Below are 21,560 nucleotides of genomic sequence, written 5' to 3' on the forward strand. Positions count from 1 at the left end.
ACAAACAACTGCCACTCCTTGCCTAGAACAGTTGTTAGTTTCAGCTACTTCTGATTTTTTTTTGAGATAAGATTTCTCTGTGTAGCTCTGGCTGTCCTAGAACTCACTCTGTAGACCAGACTGGCCTTGAACTCACAGAGCTCCACCTGCCTCTGCCTCTGGAGTATTGGGATTAGTGGTGGTGGATAACCACCATCGCCTGGATTTTTTTCTGATTTTTAAAAATTAACTTACAGACATTTCTCTCCCATAGGCAATAGACATCTATTTTAAGGACTTTTTCCCCTTACGCATAGTATCTGACACATCAACTAAAACCAATGACAGTTCTTCCTATCACCTAGTACCCAGTCAATTTCAAATTTCCAAAACTATTCCCCAGATGTCCAAATGTCTTCCTACTTTCTAGTCAGGGTCTCCCTTGGGATCCAGGGTTCCATGTGGCTTAGCCTTCTAAGCCACTTTTGATCTGAGGTGTCCCCGACCCAGACTTTACTTTTCTCTTTGAAATAATTGTAGGGCCACTGAGAAGCTGCAGAAGTTGCATGGTGAGCTTGTCCATAGCTTCCCTGCATTTCCCCCTATGTCGACAGCCTCCTTCGCAAGTTACCACGGTAACCATACTCAGCCTGCTGACTCGTACACCCAATTCCCATTTCCTCCCCCCTTTGTGCCCTTTTTCTGTTCCAGAAGCCACACTGCCCGGGTCCGACAGTGCAGTTAGCTGTACCTCCTCCTTCCCTGCCCGGGTCCCCACACTACAGTTAGCTCTTCACAAGTCGGAGATAATTCTGTAGCCTTGTTTGTCTTTGTGGCTGTGGCTGTATTACTGAGACTCCAGCCAGGTGGTTTGCAGAATGTTTTCATTTGGGCGTGTCTGAGGGCCTCCTGACTAGATTCCCATGGCTGCGATAACCTTCTCCCAGCACGGGTGATGTGTCTGTCCTTCCCAGAGCATCTTAATCAGAGGAGCCACAGACTGTTCACTTGCCTTCTTTTAAACATTTTTAAATTACATTTATGTATTTTTGTGTGTGTGCATGTGTGTGTGCACATGTGTACACAGACATTCATGAGCCATTGCATGTGTGTGGTCAGAGGACAGCTTTCAAGTGTTGGCTCTTTTCCCTTCACTGTCTGTGTCCCAGGGATAGAACTCAGCTAGTCAGGCCTGGTGGCAAGCACCTGTATCCACTGAGACATCCTGCTTGCCCTACTTCTGCCTTCTTAACACTTTTTATTTCTATGGCATCTGTTGTGTAAAGATACCCCTTCGTATGTGTCTGTTGACTCTCAGGACACCTCAGGTAAAAACCAGACATTGGCTAACCCTGTGTGAAGGCTGCTCAGAGCCGTGGAACTGTGGGTCCTCATGGTCATTCAACCCCATTTTTTTAAAACATGGTACAGGTAATAACCATGTCCATCAACGAGAATCCTAGGCCTTTTGTCCCATCGCATTTGGCAGTCCATTAGCTCAAGGGCACAGTCCTGCCCCTTTGTCATTGGCTCTTAGGGCAGCAAGGCTGGGGCCATGCCAGCCCCCTGCCCTATTTACAGTGGTTAGCGTCATTCCTGCCTGTGGCCACAGCTCCAGCTGGCCAGCGTGTTGACTCGGGTCATTCCAACCATGCCCACTGGGGAAGCCTTAACAGTCACTTTGAGACTCTCTCTTTCCCTCAGAAGAATTCTCCCCTTGTTGCCTTGTTGAAGTCTGCTGAGAACTGTTTTTTGTGGAAGCCAGGAGTGAGGTGGCCCCTCCCCAGGAGGGCTCAGTATTCCCCTCCAATAGCCTACAACCTGCCAACAATGCCTGGCATCTGGAGGCCATCCCCACCCCCGGCAGCCTTGTGCGTGTGCTGTACCTAGACAAGCTCTTGCCCCGGGAGGGCAGTGAGGGTTCCTGGAAGAACATTTGCAGCTCATTTGTCTGAGGCTTCCTTTCCTTGTGGCCTCCTCTCTCCTCCTCAGGGAAACCAGGACTGCCTAAGAATCAGGGAACTAAGATTGGGCAGGGCTCTTTGTGGGGCCCTGACAATGGAAAGGGATGGGGGCTAGATATACACGTGGCGCTGTCTCAGAGAGGAGCTGTCTGGGCAGCTGACTTGATGGCCACTTATCAGGTCTGTTTTTGGCCCTGTTATCAACCCGTGAGTGCTGAAGAGTAAGGATAATCAGGCCACTTTGAAATAAGTTCTCCCATGCTGCCTGAGAGGCACACTATTGACCAGGTGTTGTGTAGCTCTCCATTGGCTCCTTATGGGCTGCTGGTCCCCCATGAGGGTAGCCTGAGGGTGGGGAGGGCAGGAATGGACCGTATTACAACATTGCCCTACATGGGCCCTTGCTGAGAGAGCTCTTCTTGGGATGAAAGGATGGAGCAGTTGGCTTTTGGAGAAATGGAACTGTTTTCAGAGCTGCTAGCCCCAAGAGCTGTGCAGACAGCCCTGGATGCTAGGCCCTGGATGCCTCCTACTAGGGTGCTGCTCCTTCTCACCATTTTAATTCCCCCAGCTCCTTGTTCATGCTGAGTTTCTACCTGTCGTGTTTCCTGCTGCTGGCCTTGGTGGTGTTTGTGTCTGTGATCTACGCCTGTGTAAAGGTAAGTCTCCCTCCACATGCCATCCAGAGGGCCTCCTACCAGTGGCAGAGGCCACCTTCAAGACCTGAGCGTTACACTGGGCTTAGTTAATGGACAAGGGAGTGTGTGATGCTGGTCCACATCTCTTGACTGGCACTGACGGCAAGCCTGTCTGGAGACTACTGACTGTTCCTATCGGCCGCCTCTTTAAGCCCCTGTTGATCTTTGCAACAAGGTTGCCATCGCTGCTTCAGTGTCATAGCCTTCAGTGGCCCAGGTGCCCTGGGGACATTTTCAGAATATGTGTGGAGGAGACCCCTAGACATAGCCTTCAGTGGCCCAGGTGCCCTAGAAGGGACATTCTCTGAGATTAGGGATGAGCCTAGCATGCACATGAGGGATATGGCCCCAGAGAGAGCAACACAGGGGACACCAAGGAGCATGGCTTCCTGTTGTATATTCTATCTTCCATTCCTCTTGGGCATGGCAGGCCCCTGACTAAGTTGTATCTTTAGGCAGTACTTGACCCCAGGCCATATGTGTGTCTTAGGAATTATCTAGTCTTGTTTCCCTTGCCCTGAAATCCTTTGCCCCCTTCCCTCATTTCCATCAGTAGGGAGTCAAGGACTCTCCACCCTCAAACCAGGGCCCTTCCTTAATCTATTTGCTTAGTTGCCCCATAGTCAAAAGTCTTGGTGTAGTGGCTGTCAGGTCTGGTAAGGACCTCAGGAATTATGTGTGTGGGTTCGAGGTCAGTCTCTTATGTGCGGGTGGCTCACTGCAGTGAAAGGCGAGCACTGGCTGTCCTTCCTCCAGGCTGGGACCTCCTGCTTTGGCCTTGGAGTTGTCAAGACCGCTAGGCCTGTTTGGCCCTAATAGACAGTGAAATAAATACATAAAAAATAGGAAGAAAGGGAAATAAATTCACTTTCTTCATCCATGGACATCATAATAAGACACCAAATTGTTGCAATAGCCAAAGGTGAGAGCAGCTCAGTGTCCATCATCAGAGGGCAAAAAAAAAAAAAATAAATAAAACAATGGCACGTCACTGTGATAGACTAATGTTTGAGTGCCTAGGGGAGCAGTCTCCTGTCACATGCAATGCGGATGGACCTTGTAGACACTGCTGAGTGAAAGAAGCCACGCGACTCTGGTATTATTTCAAATATGGAGTTTTCTGTTATAGGACAGAAAGTAGACTAGAGGTGACTCACACAGGCGGAATGGGGAGGTGGTGTTGCTTAGTGGGTAACGTTTCTGTGTGGAGTGCTGAAGGAATTTTGGCGATAGGTGGCAGTGATGGCTTCACAGTGTTGTGACTGTAATGGGGGCTACATCAAAATGACGGAAATGGAAAGCTTTATGTGGTATTTCACTACAATAAAAACATTACAACAGATAGAGCATTCTAGCACAAGTCTGTAAGGCCAGAACTCAGAAGGCTGAGGCAGGTAGATAGAGTTCAAGGCTAGCCTGAGCTTTATAGGGATAACAGAGAGTTCAAGGCTAGCCTGAGCTATATAGTGATAACAGAGTTCAAGGCTAGCCTGAGCTATATAGTGATAACTTGTCTTCAAAAATAAGCACAATTGTTTAAAGCATACCATAGCTAAAAAACTCTTTAAGTTATCTTTTCTAAATTCTAAAGAGAACATATCCTTTTAAGAAAAGACTTTCCTTTTAAATTGTGTATGTGGGGGGTGTGTCTGTATGTGTAAATGCCTTCAGAGGGCAGTGAATTCCCTGAGCTGGAGTTACACATGGTTGTGAGTTGCCTGCTGTGGGTGTTGGGAGCTGAACTCAGTTCCTTTGCATCTATGTTGAGAAAACCCCACATATTGTCAACTCTGGAAGCTGCCGCTCCAGGTTAGCAATCACACATTAGGTAGACAGAAGTCCTCACCCTGGTTCCCGCTGCCTCCTTCCCCACTTCCTCTGGTCAGCCAGATTTTCCTCATTTGTTCCTAGTCTGCAAAGCAGAAGCCAACAGGAGAAAATATTTCCATACAAACTATTTCCACTGAATTCCTCTTCCTTCCTTTATGTTGTGCACTAAAACCTGACTGTGCATTACGATGTGTAAGCGGTAACCAGGTTTGGTGGTGCACTCCTGTTATCTCAGGTGAAGACAAGAGAATCGGGTTCAAAGCCATTCTTGGTTACATAGTGAGTTTGAGGCTAGCTTGAGCTATGTGAGATCCTATCTCAGAACAGTGATGTAAAGGAATGCTTACCTTTGGGCAGATACATAGCAGGGAATATTAAATGCTTCCCCCAGGGTGCAGACTGTCTTATCACCGAGTCCCTGGAACGCTGATTGGGGTTAGAAGGAGTAACTGTTACCGTATCACCTTGTGTGGTATTGACCAGAGCTAGCTGGATTGTGACACTCATGGTCATTCTGTTTGCCCTTGGAACACATTCCCCTTTTAAAAGGATGCCTAGATCTCCCCATCATATTTCAGCTTTTCAGCGGGCCGGGGTTCAGATGTGGTAATTCCTCAGTTTCTATGGCATAGGCTCTGGTGAGCCGCAGCCAGGCCGCTTTACTTCATTTGCTTCTCTATCTCCCACAAACGCCCAGGCTTCCTTTGTTAATTTGTCCATCTTTTGTCCTCTTTGCCGAGAGATACCTGAGGACAGAATAGGTCGATTGATCACCTTCCCTGGGTGCCAGGGTTTCCCTTCCCTGTATGAAGGGTTCTGGCTTACCTTCAGCCTGTGCACAGACATCTAGACTTCTTGAGAATGTTGATTCAGTGCTGGGCTCTTCATCTTGTCCCCAGGCCTGGTCTCACTTCTCAGTGTGTCAGCTTCTTTTGGAGCCCCCACAGCCCCTAGTATGCCTCATCCAGTCTGTTTTCTGCTGCCACTATCATAGAGGGCAAATCAACATGTAGCCTTTCTGCCCCTCTTGGCATTTCTGGTACTCTTCTTCTTTGAAAAAAACACTAGGCCCCTCTCCACTGTCACTCACTATCCCAGACTCAGAGAATCTCAGCGTGGAGGGCCCTAAGCAGTGGGAATCCTGCCATCTTGCTGAGGTCAAAATCCCTTCCCTGGACTCTGTATAAGATAAGCCAGCTGATCTTGGTCACCTCCAGTGACAGCACACTTACCCACGTGTCTTGGGTACAGCCGCTCCATCGGTGTCTCTGTAGTAACCTTATTGTCTTAGGAAGAAGCCCAGGCCCGTGCCTACCAGTGGGAAAGAATGGCGGCTCCCTTTCTCCCAGTCCAGTTGTCGTGCCTTCCTGTGGCACCTCAGCACAGCTTCAATGCAGAAGGCTGGCATCTTCCAGCAGGATACAGGAGCCAGCGACAACACTCAGCTATGCAGCTGGGTCTTTTGGTTTAGTTTTTTTGATATAAGCTAGTTATCTGGGGAGAATAACTACAACTGTGAAAAATATTTCTTGTAGGCTAGCCTGTGGAGCAATTTATTAATGATTGATGTAGGAGTGCGGACCCAGCCCACTGCTGTGGGCAGGTTGTCCTGGATGGTATAGGGAAGCAGGCTGAGGAAGGCGTGGAGAGCAAGCCAGTAGCAGCACTCCACCATGGCCTCTGCACCAGTTTCTGCATCCAGGTTCCTGTCTCCAGAGAGTTGCTTAACTTCTGTCAGTGATGAACTACAAGCTGTAAAATGCGCCCTTCCCTCCCCAGGTTGCTCTTTGTTGTGGGGTTCATCAAGGCAATAGAGAGCTAACTACAGCCTGGGCAATGCTCAGGACTTCCAAGCGGGTCCCCAGCCCAGCTGGGGACGGGGCTGGAGGTGGCAGAAGCAGACCCCCCCCCCGCCCTTCCTCACTGCCCCTCAGCTCCACCGCATTTCCAAACAGAGCCACCACCCAGGAACCTAGTGTCAAATGTGAGAGCCTGTGAGGGACATTTCCCATTCAAACCACACGGAACAGCTTACAAAGCCTTTTCAAATGAGACAGCAGTCCCCATTTGCTGATAAGGAAACCAAAGCTTAGAGAAGTTAACAGTGTCCCCAGGATTACTGGGCTGCTGAAGAGATGGAACAAGGCTTTGAAAAATGAAAGCTGTAGGATGATGCCAAGTCACATTCCATACAATGTACCTGTATAAAGGCAGACAGATTTGTAATATACGAGTCTTGGGTGTATTCGTGTACGCAACTATTGGTACTGATTCTGGAATGCTGTCATCATTATAAAAGAAGCCTCATGTTTGTTTTCTTCCTTGTGCCCGTCCCTGTAATAGGGAACCTCTAGTCCACTGAATTTGCGTGCTCTCCATATCGCATACAGAGGGGTTGGCTCCTACAATAGATTGCCCTTTGAGACTTCCTTCACTTAGCATAATGATTCCAAGGCTCCCCTACATCATAGCGCCCTCAGGTCGTTCCGTCTCGTGGCCCAGTACATGCACCCTGTGCCTGCAGCGTATTTTGCTTTTCACTTCACGGACATCTGAGAGTTTTCCCATCTCCACCCAATTAGAAGCAATGCTGCGGTGGACTTGGATGCTCAAAGGTCTGCTCAAGTCCCTGCTTCCAGTAATTCTGTGTTTAAACCCAGGGCTGGAACTGCTGAATACAATTTGCCCTTAATTTTTAAGATACCTCTGCAGCCCGCCCACAGCAGGAGCATTATCTGGCCATTCCTGCAGCAGCGCATGGGTGCTCTGATGTCCCCTCATTTTATTAGTATTCATTTTGCTTTCTTGAACTTTTTTTCTCCACAAAATCTTTTAATTCATGAAAACTAACTTACCTGTTTTTTTTTTTTTTCTTTTCTGTTTTCGGAGCACGGGGGAGGTAGCTTCTGATGTCAACTTACCAGCCCTCAGTGTTAGTTAACAGATAGATAGACCTGGTGGCCTGGCATACTCTTGAAATGTCCAGGGGTGCTGAGGACCTGTGGATGTCTTACTCTCCTTAACCAAAAAAATTAAGGTGCCCAGACAGACAGACATCCTTCCAAGAAGTAGTGTGGCTTGCTGAGGGTTACAGGGGACAGACCAGCCCAGAGCACAGCTTCTTGCCTCCTTTCCCATGCCCCTCCACACCCACCACCCTCTGTCCTTGGGGGTTTCCAAGGTCACTTGCCCTGTTGGCAGCAGACTGGCCTCACTGAGACAGCCGAGGTGGTAGAACTGTAGAAGCCCAGGTCCCCTGCTTTGCTCTGCCAACGTCTTTGTCAGTCTAGGTTGTGTAACAGATGAGGAGGGTGTGGTATATGACGCCAGTGAAGTGTGTCAGATTTGGTGACAGGACGGGCTTAGCAGGCTGTCATTTGGTTGCTAAAAACACAGAGGGTCTGGGAGCAGATATACGGCTTGTCTCACTAGGGAGGATATAGGAGGATCTGGGTAAGCCAAATGGCGGCTCCATGGAACCTTCGTGCTGAAGAAAATGCTCGCCCAATGCCCTCCTGTTTCCAGGCCCCTCTCCTCCTCTGAGGGCCCTACCTCTCTGACTCCATTCCTTCCATGAAGCTTCCCAGGAGGGCCTCCCCCATCTCGACTCCTCAAACACCCAATGTTCTCCCTGCTTGTAGCCCAAGGCTCAGGCCCCCACCACAGGTGACAGGCTTTCCTGCCATTTCCTATCTGGTCAGGATAGCATCATTTCCTTCATCCTGCCTCTGTCACCTGTGGGCTGCATGCTATTGGCAGTCCCCCTGGCCATGGCTGAGTCTCTAACACTGGTGGGCTGTAGCACCGGGCAATACTATGAGGCTCTTCTGTGCAACCCTAGAGGAGCTCAGGAAAGTCTGGGGAGCCGTGTCAAGGACAGGGTGTGGCCAGTGAGCTCCAGGGCTGTCTGAAGGGTACTGACTGAACTCTGCTTTGTGTCTTCCCCTTCCTTCCCAGCTCTTCCCCACTCCCCTGCAGACACTCTCCAGGAAGATCGTGCGATCCAAGACAAACAGCACCCTGGTTGGGGTGTTCACCATCATCCTGGTGTTCCTCTCGGCTTTTGTCAACATGGTGGGTACCTCCATAGCCTCCAGGTGCCTCCCTAGCACTGTGGGTTCAAACAGTGCAGCCCCGTGGCTGACCAGGGGAAGCATTTCCCTGGAAGTTCATGTCCCGTCTCAGGCTGCGGTCTAATTTGACTGTCGTTAGCATCTCACAAAGGCTTTCAGTTCCTTGTTTTCAAACCAGAAAGAGTACAGGGGATTTCCCCAGTGTGGATTACATGGCCATGTCTGTAGCCAGAGCAAGGCTGTCCTTCAGGTGCCTCTTTTGTTCCTGGTGTGTGTATAGCTGTGCTGTGGAAACAGGGTGGACGATGGATGGGCCTCCCTAGCCTGGCTTGCAGGGGCTGAGCAACCTCAATCCCCCCTTCCTCTTAGTTCATGTGCAACTCTAAGAACCTGGTGGGATGCCTGGCAACGGAGTACAACATCACGGTGAACCAGGTCAACGCGTGTCACGTGATGGAGTCGGCCTTCAACTACAGCCTGGGTGACGAGCAGGGCTTCTGTGGCAGCCCCCAGCCCAACTGCAACTTCCCAGAGGTTCGAGAGATGGGGACAGGGTGTGGGGATGGCCGCAGAAGCAGACATTCCTGCCCTTCCCCACTTGGCCCCACAGATCTGGCAAGGTGGTAGCCACGAAGGCCCCTTATCCCAGTCCCTTCCATACCCCAGGAGCCTTCTTGTTACAAAGCCAGCGTTCATGGCATAGCTGAGGTGTAGGCAGTGCCTATCCTGTACCAGGTACTGGCTGGATGGTAAGAGCCTTCCCTCTACAAGACGGGTAGATGGGACTCTAGCACTGAATTATCTGGGCAGGCTCTCCTGTCTTCTCCTTTCTGATGCTGGTGCTGACTTTAGGCTGTTCTGAAACCCATCTAATCACCAGGGACCTCCCCCTTATAGTACCTCTGTTGACTCTTGAAAGCCCAGGGCTGCTCACAGCTACTCGCTAACAGCCGGCTGCAGTCCAGAGGCAGAGATGCCGTTGAAACAGTGAGAGTGGAGAAAACTCAGAAATAATGATCCCCGATGTAAAGAGCCAAAGAACAGATGCTGAAGTCTGGAACTGGCACCAGGACATGAAAGATCCATGAGGGCCCTAAGATCAGCTGGCTCAGCCCCTCAGCCAGCAAAGGACAGAGAGAGGCTCCAGGGTCATAGTGCAGGGCCTGGTGGTCTCTCTTGGGAAGCCTCATTTAGAACCAATGTATTGGGCCTGCAGACACTCTCAGATTTTAGGAGGTTGTTTCCCACATGCCCACAGAGGAGACCGGGCAGAAGGTGATGGCCAGAGCACTGCCTCTGCAGTCACATGTGTGAACAATCACAGGACGTGGAGTGAAGGTGGCACTTCCCCTCTGGCATGTTGTTAGGCAGGCTAGTTCAGGTGTCCCCTCAGCTGGGGGAATTCTGAAAGTCCTTGTGTGTCAGTGTTTGAACCACAGCTCAGGGCGGGGCCCTTGTTCCCTGCAGTTGCTGCTGGTGCCAGGCATAGCATTATTGGTGTCCGTGGATGGATATATATGAAAGGGAGCTTTACTGACAGGGAAACTGAGGCTCAGAGAGGGTGAGTCAGGTCAGCTTGAGCTTGGAGCTATGCCAGTGATCTGCTAATCTGTTGACAGTTGATCTGTACCAACTTCCGGGTCCACTTCATCCTGGAGTCCACCTCCAGTTTCCTAGACAGGCTGACTTACTCCCAGCCCCACCCCCAGATCAGGTGAAGGTGGGGAGGGGCCCGCGAGGCCCAGGGCCTCCTGGGATCTGACAGGCCCTCTCTCTCCAGTACTTCACCTACAGTGTGCTGCTCAGCCTGTTGGCCTGCTCCGTGTTCCTGCAGATCAGCTGCATCGGGAAGCTGGTGCTCATGTTGGCCATCGAGTTCATCTATGTGCTCATTGTCGAGGTGCCCGGCGTCACCCTCTTTGACAACGCTGACCTTCTGGTCACCGCCAATGCCATGTATGCAGCACCTTCTTCGGTCCTCTGCTGGATCTGGGGAGAGTCCAGGGTGGCACGGATGGCAGGAGCCTGGGTGCTGGCAGCACAGGGCACCTGCAAGGAAGGCAAATCACACGGGGTCGTAGGGTCTTGTGTTCCCCTTCCTCTTCCCATGTTGGGGATGCCACAGGTGACGAGGCCCCTCCCTCTCTGTCTCTAGTTGGCTAGTCAGTGCTCACCTCAGGGCATAGGGCAGGGCCAGCTTCTACAGGGGCTAGGGAAGGCAAGTGATTCATCTGCTCATCTGCTCAGCTGTTCTTTCATTGTTGAGGGCCTATGAGGAGCAGATCCTGAGTCAGGTGGAGACAGGCAGGGCAGAACAGGTGATCCAGCAGAAATGTCCTTGTCTTGCCACAAGAGCAACATGTGACAAAGTTGAGGTTGGATGTTAGAGTCAGACAGGAACTTCTGTGGCTGTGTGGGCAGATGACAGGAAGGCATTGTCATAAAGAATGGGTACTGGAAGTTGGCTTTGAACTCATAATCTTCCTGCCTCCACCTGGCTAGGAGCCAATGCTCCCAGCTTTGGAGCCAGCATACTGGCTTCTTTTTATTTCCCTCCCCTCCTCCTCCCGCTCCCCTCTCTCTCCCTCTGTTGGGGTAGAAGTAGACAGTGGAGGCCTTTACTGTCCAGTGACCCTGTTTGACTCTAGGCAGTGCTATACAGTAAATAAATAATGCAAGCCATGTGTGCAATTTAATTTTTTTTTCAGTAGCTGTAATTTAGAAGGCAAGAAAATACAGTAGCTTTTTATTGTGGTGCTGGGGATGGAAGCTTGTCTGTACTGCACAAGTGCCCTGTCACTGAGCAACACCTCAGACCAAAGGTGCAATTAATTTTTCTTTTTTTCCGAGACAGGGTTTCTCTGTAGCTTTGGAGCCTGTCCTAGAACTAGCTCTTGTAGACCAGGCTGACCTCGAACTCAGAGATCTGCCTGCCTCTGCCTCCAGAGTGCTGGGATTAAAGGCATGCGCCACTACCACCCAGCAGGTGCAATTAATTTTAATAACAATTTTATATAGACACTATATCCATCTTTAAAAGATGTAACCAATTGTTAATTATTAGAAAACTATTTTACCTTTTCCCCGATATATTTAGAGTGTATTTACATGCACAGTCTCCTTTGATTTGCTCTTCCCTTATTTCAAGGCCGTGTGGCCATCTGGGAGGGCGCAGGTACAGGGTTCCCCTCCACTCCTTCGAATGGCAGCATAGGCCTGAGACAGCATAGGCAGGTGGCTATGGGAGGGGACAGACAGGGTCTTGGGTAAGAACTGAGCAGCCTTGGTCAGGGAGACCAGGTGCTGGCTAAGATGAGCTTTCTGCAGCCGGACTGCTCAGAGGGCCCTTGGCTGAGGAGGGCCAAGCGCTGTAGTAACTAGGGCAACAGAGCAGAGCTTTGGGAACACAGCAGAGGCTGGGGGTCAGGGGGTCCTGGAGCCTGAGCAGTCTCCCCAACTTTTCTTCACAGAGACTTCAGCAACAACGGGACTTCCCAATGGTGAGTGGACACCCTTCTGTGATAGGGCCCCAGCCTCCCAGGTAGGAGGGGCCTCGTGATCAGGAGCAGTGGAGGAGGTAGCTGGAGCAGGCAAGGAGGCCCTCGATCAGGGGCAGCCAGGCCTGGAGTCAGGCAGCCCCTGGACTGTTTTGATTTCCATACTGAGAGGTGCCCTGAAGGCTCCATGACAGTTTCATCTGACCTAAGACGATCCCCCAAAGATTGCTTTAAAGCTTCCTCCGGCTTCCACTCAGGACCCCCGAGTTCAATCCTCTATCATAGAACTAGGGATAGAGCCTGCTTCCCTCCCGGTACAAGTTAGGCACAGGCTGTGAGGCTGGCCCTACATCCAGGAGGAGTGGGCAGGAGTCAATCCCAGCTTTCAGGGTTTGGGCTTTGTGCTACACATGGAGCAGGTTTGGAACGAGAACTCTCTGTGAGCGTGCACCAGATGAGCCGGAACGTAGCTATCCGGTGACAGCCTCCACTTGGGGAGGCCTGCTCTATGCCTGGTACCTCACGGAGCACGCTGTACAGCATCTTTCTCCTTACTAAAGTCTGGAAATGGGGGTCTCACCCCATTTTACCGCTGAGGGTAAGATTACAGACTTGACTTGCCCAACTGTCCAGAGACATGGCCATCAGGCTAGCCCTGATTACCATGATTCCGCCATTGCTGCTGCTCTGTAGGACAGCTGAGAGCTCACCCAGTGACAAGACTATAAGGCATGAGGGCAGGAGAAACCACTGCCCCCACTGCCAGAAGGTTTCCTGAAGGAGGCGCCTCAGGGAGCTTGCACAGGAGTGGGGGAGCAGAGGGAGGACTGAGAGCTGTTGTGGGAGGAAGAGACTGGGGAGTCCTCAGAGCCTACTGAAGTCCCAGGGTGAGTGCAAGCCTGCCTACCTCTCATTTACAGCCCTGAGCATGCGACCAAGGTGGCGCTGAAGGTGGTGACACCCATCGTCATCTCTGTCTTCGTGCTGGCTCTGTATCTTCATGCCCAGCAGGTGGAGTCCACCGCTCGCCTTGACTTCCTGTGGAAACTGCAGGTGGGTGGCCCTGGACTAGAGCTTCACAGGGACGTAGCTGGCCTCAGTGAACTCCCTGGCACTTGGTACCCTGTTTTGGTCTCATCCTGTCTGACTGCCCTGTGCTGGCAGGCCTGCTCCCTGCTCTCCAGGGGCCACCCTAAAGGGTTCCAGGTATACCCACCTGGACAGTGTCCAGACTGTACGCTGGGGTCCAAAGCACTGTCTCACACTTCCTGTGTGTCACCAGGCGGAAGCACAGGCAGGGGTGGCAGGCTGAGCTTTGATGGGTAGCAAAGCATCCAGCTGGGCACTCAGAGCATTGCTATCTGTTTTCCCTTGGGGAATGCACCCTCCTAAAGTCCTGGCTGTCAGTGAGCTGAGGTACCAACTGTCATCCCTCTTCTCTGAGAAAGTTCCCAGTCAAGCAGGTTTTGTGGGACCTGGAGCCCACGCCCTTCCATTTTGTGCTCACACCTTCACCTCTGTCTTCCTGCATGGCTCCCCAGGGTGCCACTCCCAAGATGGTCGCCACCGTGCGCCTCTGCTGTGTCACGGAGGCTTTAAGAAGAGGTAGCCTGTCACTAGCCTCTGCTGGTGGCACAGCTGCAGCCAGTGAAGGCTCTGGGATCCAGAAAGGGTGGGAAGCACTGTTCCTGCAAGAGCCGAGGCCTCCCAGCTCCAGTGGTCTGACCCTCCCTGGCTGAGTGGCCATCCCTGTCTCTCCATTGTAGCAAGGGGGACTGTGTTGGGGAGAGGGACAAGACTGTCACTTTGGCCAGAGGCCCTTCACTAAGCTAACGTCATTTTAAGCTTCTAGTCCTCCTTTGTCACTAGTGTCCTTCCGCTCTGTCCCACCGGGCCGTAGGAACAGTAGGTTATTTTTCCCTTTGGTTTCCTCCCTGGAGCCCCACACCCCTGGTGCCCTTTTCATATTTTTATCTCTGTGTTTGGTTTGTTGTGTGTTTGTGTTTTCTCATACATGCGGATGGATGCAAGTGTGTATGCGGATGCATGAATGGACGTGAATCCCAGAGATCCACTTATCTTCACCTGGGGTGCTAGGATCCAAAGCTAATCTCACCATGCCTGGCTTTAAAAACAACCAGTGAAACAAACAACAAAAACACACGGGCTGTGGGGACTGAACTCTAGTTGTGTGGTTGCCAGGCAAACATTTTAGGACTGGGGTCTCTCCCCAGCCCTGGGCAAGTTTTAAAAAATAATCTCCCTTTGCTGGGCGGTGCCGGGGTACACTTTTAGTCCCAGCATTCGGGAGGCAGAGGCAGGTCGATCTCTGGGAGTTTGAGGCCAGCCTGGTCTACAAGAGCTAGTTTCAGGACAGGCTCCAAAGCTACAGAGAAACCCTGTCTTGAAAAAACAAAAAAACAAAACAAAACAAAACCCAAGCTCCCATCTGCAGAAATGCTGCAAGGACTACATACTGAGGTCCAGCAGTCCCGCTCTTCTAGTTTGGTACCCCACCTCTACATTCTGACACACATACATCAGCAATGGATGTCTTTCAAGACAAGGCACCGTACTGCCCCCTGCCCCTCTCCCTGTAGGAACTCACCATGGCACTCTGGCCACATCATGTTTCGCCAGCTGTCCCGACTCTGGTTCAGGCCCTCTCTAGGAGCCCTCTGGACTCACTCGTCAGGTCTCCTATCTTCTCCTCTCTGTATGCCTTTCAGTATGATGTCACAGCAGTTTTCTGATCTGCATCTGTTGATTCTTTCCTGTGTCTCGCACAGAGATGTCAGTTAGTAGCTTGGCATGATGGCCCATGCCTATAATCCCAGTACTTGGGAGGCAGAGACAGGAGAATGGCTGCAGGTTTGAGGCCAGCCTGGTCTCTATAGCAAGTACCAAACGAGCCAGCACTACATAACAGGACCTGTTCTCAAGCTGCCCCCCCCCCCCAGCAGGAGAGATACCGCTGTGATGATCTGCTCTGCCTTTCCTTCCTTCTAGGTGGCAGTGCACTCTTAGGAGCTGTCCTGGCCTTCAAGCTACTTCATTTACATATCTATATTATCACCGGTTCCCAGTTCCTTAAGCCCACAGGTCATGATTTACCCCTTCCTAGTTATTTTCATGCTCACATCACTGTAGGTTTGGCTGGTGGCCACCATGGGATACTTCTCCACCATCCTTCAACCACCCCCTTCCCTCCCGGCACAGCACAATGCCTTAACTTTTTCGGTATTTTTCCGGCTTTAGGCCAGGATTCAGTGACCCCTTCAAGGATTTCTGATTCTTCCTGGTGGAGAATCATGTTTAGAAACAGATCTGAGTACTCAGTGGCTCATCCAGTCCTCTGAGAACACAGCTAGATGTGTATCCATGGATATGGAGACAGAGAACCTCTGTGTGCATGTATACCATTTGTGTACACCGTTTCTATGGAGACAGAGAACCTCCGTGCGCATGCATACTATTTGTGTACACCGCTTCGGTTGTTTATGTTTAAATCATGCATTCCTTCCAGAACCCCCTCTTTGTGATCTAATGCCTCTGACTTCTTTCAGGCCTCCCCACTCTGCTTGCCAGTGCTACCCTGGGAGCAAGACCCCCTCCTACCATTCCTAGTGACTGATGACTTGCTCCCCTCAAGCTCCCCCTCTGCCTCCTACTTCCACAGACTTCCCCAGGTTCTGAGGGCTATGCACTGGGATGGAGGGCATTGACTCCAGTGTCCCCTGCTTGTGTGGGTGGCTTGTCCCTGTCCCCAGCCGATGTTTACTTTCCCCTGAAGCTGATCAGCAGGCTTATGATGCTAGCAGGTCTTTCCATCTCCTATTCTTCTGGGCTTTGGGGAGCTGGGAGGACAGCAGCCATCAAATAACAGAAACATGCGAGCAGCAGACCTGACAAGGAAGACGCGACTGTTGCGCTCCACCCTCTCACTGCCTTGTACCTTTACATCTCTCTGCCATCCTAGGAGGAGGGCGTATGCTGAGAACTGGCTCAGAGGCAGGCACAGGTGGCTGCTGTTCATGGGGAGAGACATGGTCCAAGTGCCCATCTCATAGGAACATTAAGTCCCCAGGGCAAAGGTTAGGCAGGAAGTCGGTGCAAACCACTGGACTTACCTGGAAGTGCAGGGTGGCAGGAGAAAGGATGGAGGTGTGCAGAGGTCCCTGGGTCTCAGTGTAGCCTGAGTTCTCCCAGCCCCAATTCCAGTGGTTCTAAAAGTCACCCAGCTGTGGAGATGAGATCTTCTTACCTGGGGTTCTCAGGCCTGCCCTGGGACTCTCTGTGCCCTCTGGCTTTGGGTCCTGTAGCCTTGAGAAGATCCTTTTCTTGGACAGCCACTGTCCACAGGGAAGACCAGGACCCTGAGATCCAGCCATGACCCAGCTAGAGAATCTGTTTGCACCAAAACACACCTTTTTGTGTTGGAAAGCCCCAGAGACACTGGGTGGGTCTTTTAAAAACATCTCTGCTATTGATACTCTCTGCCCGCCAACCCGCATAGCCACTCCCAGGAAGGGGGGACTATTTTGTCTGCCATCAGGATAGAGGATACAGCTGACACCACTCTTGTAATCCATACATGCCACTCTGATCAGGCTCCTTACCTGAGGTTCTATACCTCTGTGTATAACTGCCTCGCTACGTCAGGTATTACCTTCTTGCATTACCTTCATGCAAGAGCTCAAATCTGGCTGTGCAGACCCAGTTCCCAAATTGAGGGAAACCAAATCCAGTGAGGTGATGCCCCCAACCCACCCTGGCTGATACCTTTCCTCCTGGGTGGTTGGCCTTGGCTGGCTTCAAAGCAAGTCTCCTCTCATGGGAAGTAGTATGGGCAGGACCTGAGCCATGTTCCTGAGGGACCAGTCTAGTAGAGCCATTCTGGCAAACTGTTTTTCTGATTGCATTTTCTAATCTTGAGAAAACATAGGGTTAGGGTGTGGTGGAGGGCTGTTTGGAGCGTGGACTTGGATCATGGCTCCTCTCAGCTGCCAGCTCCAGTTTTGGGGAGACCTGCAGACTCTTTGTTCCCTTCTTCCACGTGTTTTGTTAGCCAGAGGCAGTGGGATTGTTTGGAGAACATGCAGAAGCAGAGACAGCCGGCACTTACCAGTTGGCACCGACTGCTTAGGGCCATTTCTGTCCCTTCTCACTGAGTCCTCTATCCCCAGGCCACGGAGGAGAAGGAGGAGATGGAGGAGCTGCAGGCCTATAACCGGCGCCTGCTGCACAACATTCTGCCCAAGGATGTGGCTGCCCACTTCCTGGCCCGTGAGCGGCGCAATGATGAGCTATACTACCAGTCCTGCGAGTGTGTGGCTGTCATGTTCGCCTCTATCGCCAACTTCTCTGAGTTCTATGTGGAGCTGGAGGCCAACAATGAGGGTGTTGAGTGCCTGCGGCTGCTCAATGAGATCATCGCAGACTTTGATGAGGTGCTCCCGGGGCCCCGACACGTCCCTGCTGCCCCCTTTCTCCATCTGGCAGAGGCTCTGATGCAGGAACCTGGCATAGATTACAGTGAGACAACCAAGGCCTCACACCTTAAGTGTCCTGCCTAAGGTCACTGGGTGGATGTGTGGGAGCTGGGGTTTCTGCCCTTCTCTTTGAATTTGAGCCTCAAGTGGCCCCAAGGCAGAGATGACCCAGTATCTGTGAAGGGTTTTGGGAGCAGGAGGGACCTGGGCAAAGGAAGAAGGCAGGCAGGAAAACAAGCCATTGCTTAATGTATTCCTTAAATCCTTGCGGAGCACATCATCTGTGCAGGCCAACAAGGAGGGTTCCATCACATCAGGAGCAGAGTGCAATCTGGAAAGGTGAATATGCAGTGCTCGAAGGGCTGACGCCCTAGGGCGTTCAAGTGATTTGTTAGGTGAAAGTGTCTGTGAAGTTTCCAGAAGCCTGGAAATAGAAAAAGGGACACTAGATAAAGTTAGGGGAGATTTTCATGAGTAAGGGACACATAACTCTCCTGTCAAGGGCATGAGACCTGGTAATAATTAGTGACCTTGTCCTCCAGAGGCCCTGTCTAGTGGAGCAGTGTGGAGGAGCCCACTTGAATTGATGCTCTGGCTGTGTAAGGAGGGGACTCACAAAACCAGGCTACCGTGTTTACTTCCACTTTGCCCTCCACCCTGTGAACCTCAATGCCCCAGCATGTGAGGGTGACTCAGGTCTGAACCCCTCCTGTCTAGATCATCAGTGAGGATCGGTTCAGGCAGCTGGAAAAGATCAAGACCATAGGTAGCACCTACATGGCTGCCTCTGGCCTCAACGACTCTACCTATGACAAGGCCGGCAAGACCCACATCAAAGCTCTCGCAGACTTCGCCATGAAGCTGATGGACCAGATGAAGTACATCAATGAGCACTCCTTCAACAACTTCCAGATGAAGATTGGTGAGGGGTCGGGGGGGGGCTTTGTGGGCTCTCCCCATGTTCCATCCCAAGCCAGTCTTACACCAGACTTATTCAGTAAAAATGAAAAGCAGTCAAACCAAATACTCATTAATGTTTGATACAAAACATGCATGTTATTAGCATATTTGCAAACTTATAAGTATATTGAACATATACTCTGATGGCAAAAGTGGACTACCTTTGGCCAATGATTTTATTTCAGCTTTTTCTGGTGTTTTAAGACAGGAACTCTTTATAGCCTTCCTACCTCAACCTCCCAAGTGTTGTGGTTATAGATGTGAGCTACTGTCTCTGGCACATTTTAGCCTTTTAAATCAGTGTAAACTTAAGGACTTCTTGTGCAGAACGGTTTTGTCACAGTATGTGTGTGTACCAAGTATACGCTTGGTACCTGCAGAGTCCAGAGAGGCTGTCAGTCCCCTGGAACTGGAGTTACAAATGGTTGTGAACTGCCAAGTGGGTACTGGGAATTGAACTCAGGTTCTCTGAAAGAGCAGCCAGTGATCTTTCTCTAGCCCCTATTGTACAGTGAGTGGGTTGGTTACTTCTGAGTTCTCGGTGTGGGCCAGTTGACTACTCTGAAAGCTGTGTAGTTCACACACACTGGGACAGTCACTAGGGAGGGTGTGATGTGCTGTTAAGCTTGTGTGTCTTCACTTGACTGCATCTGAGGATTAAACCCGGGGCCTCACAGTCTTCAGACAAGTGCTCTACTGAGTTATACTGTTGGGCTCCATCTTTGGCAAATGTCTTGTGGGATGGCTTTAACAGAGCTTGTGTGTGTGTGTGTGTAGGTCAGAGGACAACCTCTGCCACGTAGGTCCTGGAGATTGAACTCAGGTCATTAATGGGAAGCCCCTTTTCTGGCTAAGCCCTATCATCAATTCTAACCATTTTATTCAAGTTTTAGCTCTGCAGAATTTATTCAAGTTTTAGCTCTGCAGAAGAGTTGAGCGAACCTACAGCCATCTTTGCATTCACACAGGCCCCATGCTCCATCCACAAAACACTTCCAGAACTGAAGCTCTGAGTGTGCTGCTCCCGGAGGGCACAGGGCTGTTCTGCAGTGTGCTTGCCAGCTCATTCTGCAAAGGGAGCTCAGTCGAGGCAGTCTTCCCTTCTCTTGAGATTTGTAGCAGTGGAAATGCTTTCTAAAGAGCAGATCTTTGTTCTGGTCAAAAGTTTCATGCATTATCAACTCCCTGAGTATGTCTCAAGTCATAAATGATTCAGATGTCAATTTTTTAAGTAACAGTAATTCACAAAAATACTGGCATTTCAGTTCTCAAAATTAGCACATTAAACTGAAATATTGCATCACTAAAAACCAATATTGTGATCACTAATGTCCCCAGGAGATATTTTGTTCTGGCCCAAGTGTCGGGAATTGGGCTACCCCTCAAGAGGTTGTTTACTGTGCCCTCTGGGCACACTGCTTTGTGGACTGGGCCAGGCTGCTGCTGTAGCCAGCACAGAGCCTGTGTCTGTGTTAACTCTGTCCTTGGTTTCATGTAATGTTGCCCCACTCATCCCATTCCCCTTTTGTAGATTGTCTCAACATTGGACTGACCAGACTGGGGATGGAATGACACTCTACGAGCAGGCAGCTAAGTAGTCTTAGATGGCTTCTATTCCAAAGGCCATGCCACCAAGCTCAATGTGTGCAGCAAGGTGGTCACACTAGCATAGAAATAGCCTGTAGGGTTAAAAAGTCACATGACAGGACTTGAGAAAGAGACAAGACTAGGACAGGGAAATGGGCTAGGAGCAAGGTCTCAAGAAACCAACGGTTTAGAAAGGGAGACAGAGTGAGTTTGAGTGAGTTTGCTATGGTTTTTGAATTGCTGCTGAAAATAGATCAAGAGGGAAGATTAAGAAAAGGCATTGGGCAGCAGGAGAGATGGCCTAGTGTTTAGAGAGCACTTCCAAAGTGCTTGGCTTTGTTTGGTTCCCAGCACCTAAATCCAGTGAGCCACCCTTAACTCCAGCATCCTCTGCAGGCACCCTCACATGCATGTGCCATACACTCAGACACACGAATATCATATGTTTAAAAGGAGAAGGCATTGGACTATGCTGGACACCACTGGAGACCGTGAAGCGGCACACATAGCTTTGGGCTTGGAAGGGTTGGGGTAAGGACACAGTACCAGTGGATGTGTGCACAGATCCCTGCTTTCTTGCACTAACAAGAATGGATTGCGCAGAGAAGTGCGAGACTGGGGGATTAAACTTGGCTTCAGGCCAGCAGGGGTCAGCGGCACCTGCCACGTGCCAAGAGGTGGATGCTAGCAAAGGCAAGCCAGGTTTGTGTGGGCCTTAAGTTAACAAGTATGGCTGATTTCTGTCCACACAGGGCTCAACATTGGACCTGTAGTGGCTGGGGTCATTGGGGCTCGAAAGCCTCAGTATGACATCTGGGGAAATACAGTAAATGTGGCCAGCCGTATGGACAGCACTGGGGTACCTGACCGCATCCAGGTGAGTCCAAGCACAGCCACCACTCACAGCATGCACATGAAGGGCCTCGGTCACCAGGAGCTTTTCACTGCAGGCCACACGTAGCTCAGAGTTTCTCTTCTGATCCCAGGGTGATGTGGCTGTCAGGGCTGATAAACAGGGATGGGTCAGACTTTCACTACCCTGGACAGAGCCCCAGGCCTGTGCAGCCGCCTCTGATGAGCACATTGGGGCAGAGAGACCTAAGAGCGCCAATGGGAAGCCTGGGCCTCCCCAGCCAGCTGTACAGGAGAGCAGACAACTGTAGGGAAAGGTCACCCAGCAGGGCTTGCAGTTTTCCAGGCCTGGTGAGGATGCTGGGGTCTATATGGCATCAGCATCCAAGGGGAATGGGAATTACCTTCCCGTTCTCCATCCTTTGCATGTTCATGTTCATTACCCTGGGCCTATGGCTCTTCAGTCCCTTCCTTCAATTCCCCTAGACTTGTGGTTCTTGTCCCATTCCCATACAAGATGTACTGCCACACACCTGACGGTCCCAATGCACTGTGGGAAGTCAGCTTCCCTGGCCTGTTCAAACAAGTGCTAATTGTACCATTTCTACTTTTGCTGTATTACACTGTT

The 21,560-nt window shown here is 50.9% G+C and overlaps 1 protein-coding gene across 2 annotated transcripts in view; it reads left to right on the forward strand.

Moving 5' to 3' along the window:
- Window positions 1-21,560, forward strand: part of Adcy5 (adenylate cyclase 5) — a 148,159-nt gene that overhangs the window by 123,941 nt on the left and 2,658 nt on the right. Inside the window, exons 12-20 of one of the 2 annotated variants that reach the window (XM_026785808.1) lie at window positions 2,515-2,602; window positions 8,429-8,545; window positions 8,914-9,078; window positions 10,379-10,500; window positions 12,015-12,044; window positions 12,962-13,094; window positions 17,228-17,491; window positions 18,251-18,455; window positions 20,833-20,957. In XM_026785808.1, coding sequence (XP_026641609.1) covers window positions 2,515-2,602; window positions 8,429-8,545; window positions 8,914-9,078; window positions 10,379-10,500; window positions 12,015-12,044; window positions 12,962-13,094; window positions 17,228-17,491; window positions 18,251-18,455; window positions 20,833-20,957 — 1,249 coding nt within the window. Of the gene's footprint in view, window positions 1-2,514; window positions 2,603-8,428; window positions 8,546-8,913; window positions 9,079-10,324; window positions 10,501-12,014; window positions 12,045-12,961; window positions 13,095-17,227; window positions 17,492-18,250; window positions 18,456-20,832; window positions 20,958-21,560 lie in introns of both variants that reach the window. The other variant, XM_005344888.2, reaches the window with a different exon arrangement.

Source organism: Microtus ochrogaster, chromosome 2 (genome assembly GCF_000317375.1).
Source record: "Microtus ochrogaster isolate Prairie Vole_2 chromosome 2, MicOch1.0, whole genome shotgun sequence".
NCBI lineage: Eukaryota > Metazoa > Chordata > Mammalia > Rodentia > Cricetidae > Microtus > Microtus ochrogaster.